Genomic DNA, 12,094 nt, shown 5'->3' on the forward strand with positions numbered 1-12,094 from the left:
TATTTTCATTGCCTGAAATGGAGTTTAAAAATTCAAATAGAACTGTGTTCACAATTACCCAGTCAAAATGTCTTTATACTACAGTTGGCTTGTAAGAATGTGTCTGAATTTTGTGTACTAGCTTCCATAATTAATTCTTTGGAGGCCACTATTTAGCATTGGATACAAGGTGCTGTGCATTCTTATGGATGCTGGCATTGTGATGTCACTTCATTTATTTGGGATGTTCCAAAGAAGCTTGCCATGAATTATGAGCCCAACTCCTAGAGCTGAAGCTGTAGAATATTGTAAGCATGCCATTGCCTGACATGCTCATGTTTCCTATTTTAGACCTGAGTGATCTTCAGATAACATATGGAGGTACAAGTAATTGGAAAATTGGCAGACCTGTCATGAAACCTTGCTAGATGGGACAAAAATATGATGCTGTAGCACATAAGTGTCTCTGAAGTTAAATTTATTGTCTTTTATCAATGGCGAAGAAAACATATCTGATCTTCAAAAAAATGACACAGTCCTTTCTCAGTGGCAGATGCTATTCAAAAGTAAATTTTACATATAAGGGTATTTCTTGCATTTAAAAAATGATTCCCTAAAAATGTTGGCCAATATCTAGGAAGATATATCCGATATTTCATCTTCATTTAATATTTTACCAGGTCCCTCCTCCTAGAATTTTTCAAAGCCAAAGGAAATGAGTTGAATGTAATTCCATTACTGCATTTTATTACTGATCTGGTAGAGTGGCATGTCGATTTTAAATGTTAGCATTTTCATTTTCTTAAATGAAGAATTACAAATATATTGTAGATTTGCTATTGGCATCTTTTCTCAATTAAACCTTCTGTCTACCTCAGCTAGTAGCAGCTTGAATGAGTGACTGGTAACCAGGCTCCAGATTTTAATTAATCCTTCTTTGTCAAAAGAAAAAAAAAACATCTACATTTAAAGTGCCTACTGTTCTATTTTTATCTTCATCCTGATTCTCCTTATTTAAATAATCATAGACTACTTTTGATCTAATGGATTTTTAAAAATCCATTTTCTGCTATTCAAACAGATTTGGATGTGAGCACCTTGACCACTTGATGAATAATCTTCACCAGAATAAAGATGGGGTAGTTGTAACTATACTGCAAGAAATAAGTTTAATTTCCTTCTGGATCAACTTTATGTATGAAATTTAGGAGAAACAATATTGTTCTGATAACCCCATGAAGATTCCAAGAGCAGATGTTGTAGAATTACTGTTTACTACTATGTCAATGTTACCTATGAGTTGCAGAAGATACAGCTTGTTCCTTGTTCTTCTTAAAATCTACATGAGACCTTAGGTATCATGAAATACACGTTAGCAACACTTTTTTTTTTCATCCAGTAGAGATGATTTTCAATATTTTTCTCACAATATTTATATTCTGGACAAAAATGAACAAACTGAAATTCTGAACATTTCAGTAGTGAAATATAAAGGACAAACACGAATGAGCTCATTCTTGGGCCTACACTGGGACAGTAGCGGTGGTAAAGTGTCAGTTCTTTTCTGGAAAGCTATCCAACAATCTTAATAATGGTTATCCATTCCCTTGTAGGTAATGACAGGTTAGAAGAGCTTCCTTTGGATCACTGTGACCTTTAAGCTTGAAATTTTGCAGACAAAATTATTTACTCCCTTGAAGTTAGATACTGGCTAGACAGAATCTTTTGAGATGATGGGTGACATCTTGTGACATCACTTGGGATTTGAACTTTGAGGATGTGGGTAGGGTATCTGTGAGATTAGCTTTGCCACTTGTAGGCTAATACCTCCTGGCTGATTTGAGCTGCCAAGGTGGGAATGAGAGACTCTGTAAGGAGGCTACTAAATGCCTCTTTGACAGAGGGAGTGATGCCATCAGCTCTGAAAGAGGCAGTAGTTCACCCTCTCCTTAAAGAGGCCATTGCTTGATCCAGTTATTGTACACAGTTACGACCCTAACACCAAATTCTGAGGAAGTTTGTTAAGAAGGTAATGTGACAGCAGTTACAAAGAACTTTAGTTGAAGCAGATTATCCCTTTCAGTCTGGGTTCAGGTCTGAGCCTGAGACAAAAAAATTGGTTGCCCATGTGGATGACCTGCAGCAGATCATAGATGTGGAATGCACCTCTCCTTGTACTGTTTGATGTGTTAGCAGTGTTCAGCACCATCAATCATGAAACAGTTTTGGATTACCAGCATGGGTTGTGGATTAAAGGCACAGCACTGCAGTAGTTTTACTCCTTTCTGAGTAGTCAATCCCCATCAGCATTAGTGGGAAAGGAGAGGATGAGCCTGTGGACATTCCAGTGGGGAGTGCCCCAAGGCTTGGACCTCACCCCCATTTCCTTCAATATCTATATGAAACCACTGCCAGAGGTCACCCATCAGTTCAGTATAAGGTATCATCAATAAACTAAGGATACCCAGCTTTAAATCTCCTTTTGTGATTTAAAGGAATTGCTGTGGAAGTGCCTGGAGGCTGTGAAGGAAGTGTAGAGAGCCATGGAGATGGCCTTGAAGGGAATATTCAGAAACTTTTACAGACAAACAAGGGCAGAAGCATTCCTTAAGCCCTGGGAAAGGAGGTAATGTTAGAGAGTGAAACTGGGGCCTCCCTGACTTAGAGGGGATATAAGAGGAAGGGAAGGTAAAACCCAAGCAGACTTGCAAGATTCTTTTACAATGGCCAATCTCAAATATGGTATAGTTTTAATCTTCCTGTGGAGTCAGTTTCCAAATTTGGTCTACTTTGTATGGCTGACAGGAAGGGATGGAACAAACTTAAGATGAATCCCAACAGGACAGAACTGCTGCTCGTGCAAAAGCCTTCTGATTCCCAGATAGCTCTGCCTTTAGCTGTAAATGGAGTGCTATTACTCATGGAGAAGCAGGTGCACAATCTGGGGGTCCTCTTGGACTTACAGCTCCTGCTAATTCAGCAATTGAAGGCCACATCCAGGAAAGCCTTGTCCGGTTTTGGCCATTGTGCTGGTTGAAGTCTTTCCTGGCTCAGCAGGCAATGGCAATAGTAACTTTTGCTTGGATTACTGCCATTCAGTCTACATGGAGCTATCCCTGCAGCTAGCACAAATCCAGTGGCCCATATGCTGATCAGGAAAAAACAGTGTAGCTGGCTTGGTTGCCAATAGGTATCTCAGTCCATTTAAAGGTGGTAATTATTGCCTATAAATCCTCTTATTGCTTGAGTCCTTGTTATTTTTGGGACCATCTGCTCCCAGTAGAATCTGTTCATTGAATACATTCTGCTGGGTGGACATAGTGTAGATCATAAGCTTTGATGCAGGGGATGTCACTTAACTGGAAGCAGCTACCAAGTGGAAGTTGGCCATCTAGCAATGAAATGATATTTTACTGTAGTTTACTGTGGCTATTTTTAATTTGTATTTTATTTGCTGGATGTAAGCCACCTAGAATCAATCAATCAATCAGTCAAATACAATGAAGACATGAGAGCCAGTTTGGTATCGTGATTAAAAGCATTGGGCTACAAACTGAGAGTCTGAATTCTAGTCGTGCCATAGGCACAAAGTCAGATGAGTGACTTTGGGCCAGTCACTCTCTGTCAGCCCTAGGAAGAAGGCATTGGCAAACCACTTCTGAAAATTTTGCCAGAAAAACAGAGTGGACTTGTCCAGGTAGTCACCAGGAGGTGATTCAGAGAAGGGAGGGAAGGAGGGCTGAGTTGTTTATTAAAGAATTTCCTTCCTAGGTTCCTTATCCTCGTAACCTTTGAAAGAAAGAAAAAAGTATGACTTTACAGGAATCCATCCATAGAAATCGCTGGCTATTTCTCCCACTTTGTCCTCTGACTTCAATTTTTTCAGTTCTCCTATTTACACAATTCTTTACTACGGTACCAGTATATGGGCAAAATATGCTAAACTAGGCCCAGGCCAGCCACCAATACTTTCATCATTACAGCCTAAAAAAATATTCATTTGACACAGAGTAATGGCTAAATGTCTAGTGTCCTAACCTAACATAACTCACTTTCCACTTTAATTTACCACACTTTTAGCTTATCCGTCTTCTCCCAAATTTTTCTGTTAATACTCTCTCAACTATTCTAGATCCTCCAGTTTTCTCAACTATTTCTCCTATTCTAGTTCCACAACCATTCATTACTTATGTAATTGACATACGTGAAATGGGAACATTTAGGAAAAAATTAGGAACTTCAGCAGTTTTTGGGAGGCCTAAATGGACTAGATGCCATTTGGAGCATACTACAAAAGGATATCAGTTGTGTATACATTTTTAATTCATTTATTTAGTTTCATTGATTTATTTTACCTATTTATATTAACTTGTGAGGAGGGCAGGAATGATGGCCAGGGCAGATATCAATAAACTTTGAGAGCCAAAGACCCCACTGAACAAAGTGCTGACACAAAGTGGCTGATGCTGTACAAGGCCTGAAACTTTTCTGTTAGATTTGCTGTTGATGTATGTCTGTGTGTTTGATAATGATCTTTAATTTAGGCTGATGTTAAAGTTTTCATGTGTTTCTTGATTTAAAATGATAGGAAAGAGAAATTTGGTGGCTTCCAAGGGATGTAGAAAAGGAATCTTAGGATATCTATGGGAGGGTAGAATAAAAGGAGAGTAGAAGTTGTACCATAAAATGATATTTATTGTTCTTGTGTAAATACTAAAAAGTACAGTGGGGCAAAAAAGTATTTAGTCAGCCACCAATTGTGCAAGTTCTCCCACTTAAAAAGATGAGAGAGGCCTGTAATTTTCATCATAGGTATACCTCAACTATGAAAGACAAAATGAGAAAAAAAATCCAGAAAATCACATTGTCTGATTTTTAAAGAATTTATTTGCAAATCATGGTGGAAAATAAGTATTTGGTCACCTACAAACAAGCAAGATGACTGGCTCTCACAGACCTGTAACTACTTCTTTAAGAGGCTCCTCTGTCCTCCACTCGTTACCTGTAGTACTGGCACCTGTTTGACCTTGTTATCAGTATAAAAGACACCTGTCCACAACCTCAAACAGTCACACTCCAAACTCCACTATGGCCAAGACCAAAGAGCTGTTGAAGGACACCAGAAACAAAATTGTAGACCTGCACCAGGCTGGGAAGACTGAATCTGCAATAGGCAAGCAGCTTGGTGTGAAGAAATCAACTGTGGGAGGAATAATTAGAAAATAGGAGCCTCTTAAAGAAGTAGTTACAGGTCTGTGAGAGCCAGACATCTTGCTTGTTTGTAGGTGACCAAATACTTATTTTCCACCATGATTTGCAAATAAATTCTTTAAAAATCAGACAATGTGATTTTCTGGATTTTTTTTTCTCATTTTGTCTCTCATAGTTGAGGTATACCTATGATGAAAATTACAGGCCTCTCTCATCTTTTTAAGCGGGAGAACTTGCACAATTGGTGGCTGACTAAATACTTTTTTGCCCCACTGTATACAGTTTGGTGTTCCTGGATTCAGAGCTACTCTTGGACAGACATGGGGTAATAACACACTGTTATGATCAGCAAACAGGCATCTTAGTGCTGTAACAGCTCCCTCCTGCTCCCGTTACTCAGGAGATGAGTCCACTTTGTTAGATGTACACAAACAGTAGGCATCACATCTTTTGGAACAGGGTGGAGTGAACTATCAAACTACTCTCTGTGACAAGGGACTGAAATAATCCGCAAACAAATTAACCAGCAGCTCACATGACTCCTGTCCAGCACATCTCTGGTTTTATTCAAGGATGCTTAGTTAGTGCTTTTAGCCAGGAATATTTTTCATGCTCTTTGAGTAGTGAACTTCCTAGAATTCAGGGGTGTTGGTTTACAGGCCCTGTTAAACTATTGACTAATTTAATGCGATAGAATTAAACCCGAGTGGTAACATCCTGCTGCAAGTTTCCTGGTAGTGTCAGTGATGACATTTTTCATGAAGTTCATTTCCAAGGGAAACACCCAAATTATGCTGTTTTCATTCTTTTAAGGTATTCTGGCAGGATTTTCACAATTTTTTTCTATAATCAATTTATGTTTTATGTTGGTTTTGTCCTTTTTTATTATTAATACTGCTGTATTATTTTAAGGACATTTTATTACAGGTAGCTTTGGGATTACAAAGATGAAAAATATGATACAGTTGCTCGATGGAAGTATACTGCATGCACAGGGACTAGGAGACATGCTCGCTTCTCTTAAAAACACATAAAACATTTCAATGTTTTGTTTTACAGGAGGATGAAAATGAAGCTGAAGGAAAACATCCCTCTCAAGAGATAAACATGGAACAGAAAAATTCCAAAAAATAGAAATGTCATTCCTCTTTGAAATATGTTTTAAAAAAAATGTCATTCCTCATTGAAATATGTTTAAGTAGTATCAGAGTGATTAATGTGTCTCATTGTAAAAATTATAGAACATTCCCAATAAAAGACATTGGAAATTAAAATGTATCTGCACTGAGGAATTGTTTAAATGGCTCTTAGCAATATTTATGATTAAGAAATCATGGATTTTCATTCCTCACACACACACAAAATATAAAACTGTTAGAATTATATGCAGTATAATCTTAATTACCACTATTTTTTGTAATACAGTTACTGAAATTCTTCACTGTGTTATTTAAGGTAAATGCTGAAAGACTCAGTAGCATTCAGAATGTATCCCATATACCACAGCATTTCTATGTGGCTGGTGATTAATTCTGATAGTTACAAATTTTAATAACTGTAACTACACAATATAAATATGACTTTTTTCTGAATTAAAATAACTGCAGAGGGCAATCACATATTTTAACAATAAAATAGAATTCTTTGTAAAGTTGCATCCCACTTGAATAACTTATGTATTCAGCATAGCATGGTAAACCATGTTGGCTTAGCTCAAAAAATGATAGATTATAACTTTATATTTGCTTAACAAACCATATCTCAAACTAACCAGAGTTAAAGGTAAAGTGTGACTCTATTTTCTCAGCTTGAATTGAATTCTCCACTGTGGATGTTCATGTTACATTTAGAAATTTGCTGCTTTCCCCTCTCTTCCCCCCATGTCATGTTTTACCTAGCATCTATTTTCACCTCTGGATAGAAAATGTATCTTTTGATCTAGCATTACTATTGGAGGCTTCTTTGTATGACTTTTAGATTTTGATTTCAGATTTGATGGAAAAAAATTTTAGATTGATGGGTCAGGTTAATCTTATGATTAAATTGTCTTAGCTATAATCTTTATTTCCTTTTTTGAAAATACCTATAATATTGATTGTGTACCCATCTTCTCACTTTGAGGTGTCCTTTGTAGTATACTGTTCATGGAGGTTCTGTGGCTAATGATCAAGAATACCCAGTGGACCAATTGGGAGAATATTCTGTTTCATCCATGGTGAGCCATAAAAAGTTACTTCCATTTGCCTGTCCCCACTTGGAATACAGCAAGAGTTAACCAGGATTTATGAGAAGCCCAGGAGTCTGATTTTCCCCAATCTTGGTTACATATAAAAAACAAAATTGCCTTCATGCCTAGAATGATTTCACAGATATGTAGTATCCTAATCTTCCTGTTGAATATTTATTCCATGTCATATTCCATGTCTGCTGTGAGATAAATCTGTTATAATTTCCACTTTTCCATTCTTCAGAACTGACACAACCAGAGCTGTGTAGTGGCAATCATCCTTGCCTTTAGCAATTACAATGTGCGTACATATTGTAAGTAGAACTCATTACACCAGCATAAGAGAACACTGTATCATCCTATCTTTCTAAGATAGCTATACAGTACTTTAACTGTTGCCACAAGGCCATATGAAAGGTTGTAACTAAACTCTAATGTTAAGAAACTTTTGAAGCTCCAAGCTGTCGGCATTAAAATGAGGGACCAGAGTTAGCCCTGAAGACACATCATATTGATGATGCTGATGACCCCTTAACTTCCCTCTTACTCTACAGACTGTCATTGGTATATGCACTACTACTACAGAAAACAAGGTTTGAGGATTGAAAGATGAGGCGTTGTATCTGTGTGCAAAAAGCACTTCCCTCCTATCTTTTGATTGCCCTTCCTATGAAAAAGGCTTTTTATTCTCTCTAGCTCAAGAAAATTTGGAAATAAATTACATAATGGGATTCGGGACACCATCTGTCCATCAGCAGGATAACTCACTGAAACCAGAATAGAATAGAACAGGTCCATATGTAGGATGGTGGGAGAAACAGGCAAAGGTCAAGGTCAAAAAAGGACTAGTAGTGGCTTGGGCCTGCAAAGGAAAAAAATCTCTAGTGGGAGTGGCAGTGGGGCAATGGCTCAGAATGCTGGTCACTCCTCCATTCTACGCCCCCTTTTCCTGTGGCATGACCCAGATTGGTGCTGTTATGAATGGTTGCAAAGAATTCCAGAAATACACTCTGCGTTATTTCCTACCTTATACATACAAGAGATCTGGGGTCTAGTCTACCTTCAACCATGGAGATTCACTAGGTGACTTTGAGCCAGTCATTCACTCTCAGCCCAATTTACTTCATAAGGAGGTGGTTGTCAGAAAAAAATAGGAGCAGCACCACATGTGTGTGCTGCCTTGAGATCCTTACAGAAGATGTAAAAACATTAATTCAAAAAATAAACAGTCTACCCTGACCTGAAATAGGGAAGAATGTGCAAATTTTTCTGTTTCAGTTTTGCTGTCTATTTTGGCCTGTTTTTTAAAAAGATTTTTTATCCCACCTTTACTATTTTCCTGATACACTGATGAATTCTCATATGTATTTTCTTGCACATTGCTCCTAATAATTGCATTTTTATACATGGTTTCTTCCACACCATATTTTTGTGTGTGTATTTTGTTTTGTTTTTGTATTGTATTATGAAGTGCATTGGTTTTTGGCATGCAAGTGCATTTTATGTATAGGCTTGAGGATGAAAATCCAATTTCATATAAAACTTCAGACCAAATGAATTTTTCTTTCCTCCCATCAATTGGACATGCCAGAAACTGAACTGGAACTTTCTTCATGCGACGCATGCCATACCACTGACCACTTAACATCCTTTTTTATTTAGGAAGCTGTGTAAGCCATTCTCAGTTTCATACAGCTTTCATGCTACTAGGTTCTTTACATTACAGAGAGATTATCATTAAATGAGTTACGTATGTGGATATGCTTCCCAGAATATGCATCTAGAACATGGACCCCATTGAAGTTTATTACTGATCTCTGAATATATTAATTGTAAATAAAACTTCCTTTCCTCCAAAAATATGTTTATAACTGGTAGTCTGTCTTTCATTAAAAAGTGCCAAAGTACAGACATATTAAAGAAATAATATATACGTATAAAAGAAAACTACTATAATTAACAGTAGCTGAATCAGTTACAATGCTGGGTAATGCTAGCAAAGCAATAACATAATTCAGTTAAAAGTTTTGGCAAGCAAGATTTTGACATTTTTATTTAATTTGTAGAATTAATATACCACTATTTAAGAATATAAAACTACGTTCTTGATTAAAATGATCCTGTTTACAACCAATACAAAAGTGTAGAAAGAATAAACCAAAAACAAATAATTTTAGAGCTGCTACTCATGAGATAGAAAAACAACAAACGTTTGACCAAATGAAGAGGTTCTTAATTCGGTTTATGGTTGAAACAATCACATGGATGCCTCATTAATCTTGGGAGGATACTTCAAAGAAATAGTTCCCCCACTGAAAAGTTATTTTCTGATCATTGCCTGCCTGCCTGCTTGCCTGCCTGCCTTGTAATGTAGCAACACTGCTGTTAAGTTTGATCTTAATAATCAGGCAAAGTTATGGGAGAGAAATATTTTGCGTATCCTTTTGCCCTGACTTTACAGCTTTAAATGTCAAAAGCAGTCCCTTGGAATTCTATCTCAAATTAGTAGTCAATGTCATCCTGAACAAATTTCAAAGGCAGATGATTGTGGTATCCCTTATTCGCAGAAAATAGCAAGGAGTTACAGTAGGCCTTGAAAGGCAGTGAATTCATGGACTCTGGGCCCAGCATGGCAAGCAGGAAAGCTACAAGCTCCAGACTAACCCAGATTCCTTGGAATCATCTCCAAGCCTATAGGCGCAATGGCATCACCAGGTAAACAATCGAAGGACTGAGAAGCACAGAAGTGCAAGATTACAAGGAAAACCTTCATTACTTCATCCAGAGTAAGTTATATTCATGCCAGGAGGTGAAGGCTTGAAGTCTTGTATATAAATCTCTTCACTGGAGAATAATCCAGTGCTGAAAATAACAGCTATGCCTTGTGCAATCCATGACCATCTATCTTACATTCTGCTTTGGAATCAAGAATTGGCAACTGGGACATTGGCTCAGTTTATACTTTGGATTTGTCTTTTCCTGCACTGATTACCACTGATGTTTCTAATGTGGTAGTAGATGTCTTCCTCAACTGTCAGTTGGTCATTCAATTTTCTGTTAGTTTAACATTGATGAATATTAGTTATGTTTTACTTGGGCAAGACTTTTGATTTGTCTTTTGATTCTTGATATTAAGATCAACATGAATGTCATAGATTGGTGTTTTGTTTGTTTTTTAATCAATGAAATAGAAGAGTGGCCCCAATATCTTTTATTGGCAAATGTGTGCATAAATTGGCTTGGAAAACAGTTTACCCAACGTGAAAGGTTAATCCTGAATTGTTTATTCTGACTTCTGTCTTTATTCTGGGTCCTTGCCAAAATTCTCACTGCTTTAGCTTGCTTCTGCATCAGACTCAGAAAAACTAACGCTCGCTGACACAAACCTAAATAGATTTCATGCTATGAAAAAATGAAGGTTGATGAGAAAGCAACTCCATTCTGCATGACCTAAAACTATTTTGGCATACCAGTGACTGAGCAAGTTCTACCTATCCAAATTATTCTGGTGTGTCATCACTGATGTTAATACTTATTTCTCCATGGCGGGTTTGGGGTGGATTCTACCATGATTCCCATCTTGGGAAAAGAAGCTAAAGGCAACAGGGCGGAAATGCATGCAAGTATGCCATGATTCTGTTTTCTTTTAGAACAATTAATTTCCTTGTTACGAAGCCAAGTATGAACAACCCTTTAAAACCATTGAACCATAAAAGCCATTTCCTTAAGGGTTTTAAATTTGGGAACAGACTCATGAAATTTATAGCTTTGATGAGCTTCTCTTTGCCTGCAGTCAAAATGAGAGCCAGATCATTGGTTTCTCAGCATGATACCTATGTATTCTTGTATGCAGTAGATATCATTAGGCTCATAATAACATAGCTATCATCACATAAAGTCAGAAGAGGTTCATGTTTGATACTTAGTTTAAAACTCCTATTTACACTTCGAGAATACTAAACAGCTGGATTTTTTAAAAGTATGGAATACACTATTATATGTAAAAGGCTAGGCTTTTCTGCTAAGGGCAGAAAAGGTTTAATGCATGGTCTAGTATTTATCTTCTTTGGTCACATACACAAAATACTAAATACGTCATTAATGAACAGGAGACTTTTAACAACAGCAGTTCATTCTTGTCAGTGATGTATACCTTTGTGATATTGTAATCTGATGTACTTAAGAGTGGCTATTTTTATGAAGATAAGAGACATTTCTCCTTCCCCCTACTCTCATATATGTCATATAATAGCTTTTAGACCCTTCTGCACGGAATGGTATCAGCCCAGGATGGGGAATTACTTGGTCTGTAGTATAGGCTGCAGATGTCTGGTGCAGAAATATTTTTCTGACTTTTCCACAACTCCAGTTAGGCAGCTGGGTTGTTGGTGGGGCATAGGAACATCCATCAAATCATCTCCCTGACCAGATGTTGCAAATAGGACTTTTGATGAAAGAACAAGTTGCTTCCCACTTAGCTGCATATAGATTCTCGGTACCAAGGCCAGAGAGTGCCATGTGTTCCTTCTGCATTAACTAAGGATGGGGATTTCCAGATTTGTTGTGACACTGCATCTAACCTGATAGCGCTGGATCCTGGGAACAACTGTACTCATGCCATGTAGATTGTTTAAAATTGCTAACGGTGCCAATTAAATAATTACAGTGCATCTATAA

The 12,094-nt window shown here is 37.3% G+C and overlaps 1 protein-coding gene across 6 annotated transcripts in view; it reads left to right on the plus strand.

Moving 5' to 3' along the window:
- PHF14 (PHD finger protein 14) overlaps positions 1 to 11,640 on the plus strand; it is a 156,650-nt gene extending 145,010 nt beyond the window's left edge. The window contains exons 19-20 of one of the 6 annotated variants that reach the window (XR_015797834.1): positions 6,250 to 7,405; positions 9,985 to 11,640. Coding sequence is in view for 5 of the 6 variants with exons in the window: in XM_088150653.1 (XP_088006779.1) it covers positions 6,250 to 6,324 (75 nt within the window). In the remaining variant the exon portion in view is untranslated. Of the gene's footprint in view, positions 1 to 6,249; positions 9,234 to 9,984 lie in introns of those variants that run through there. The other 5 variants (XM_088150653.1, XM_088150648.1, XM_088150647.1 and 2 more) reach the window with 5 other exon arrangements.
- The last annotated feature ends 454 nt before the right edge of the window (positions 11,641 to 12,094 follow it).

Source organism: Python bivittatus, unplaced genomic scaffold (assembly GCF_059951505.1).
Source record: "Python bivittatus isolate LINGU-HERP-01145 unplaced genomic scaffold, Pbiv_v1 ctg000610_np1212, whole genome shotgun sequence".
Classification (NCBI taxonomy): domain Eukaryota; kingdom Metazoa; phylum Chordata; class Lepidosauria; order Squamata; family Pythonidae; genus Python; species Python bivittatus.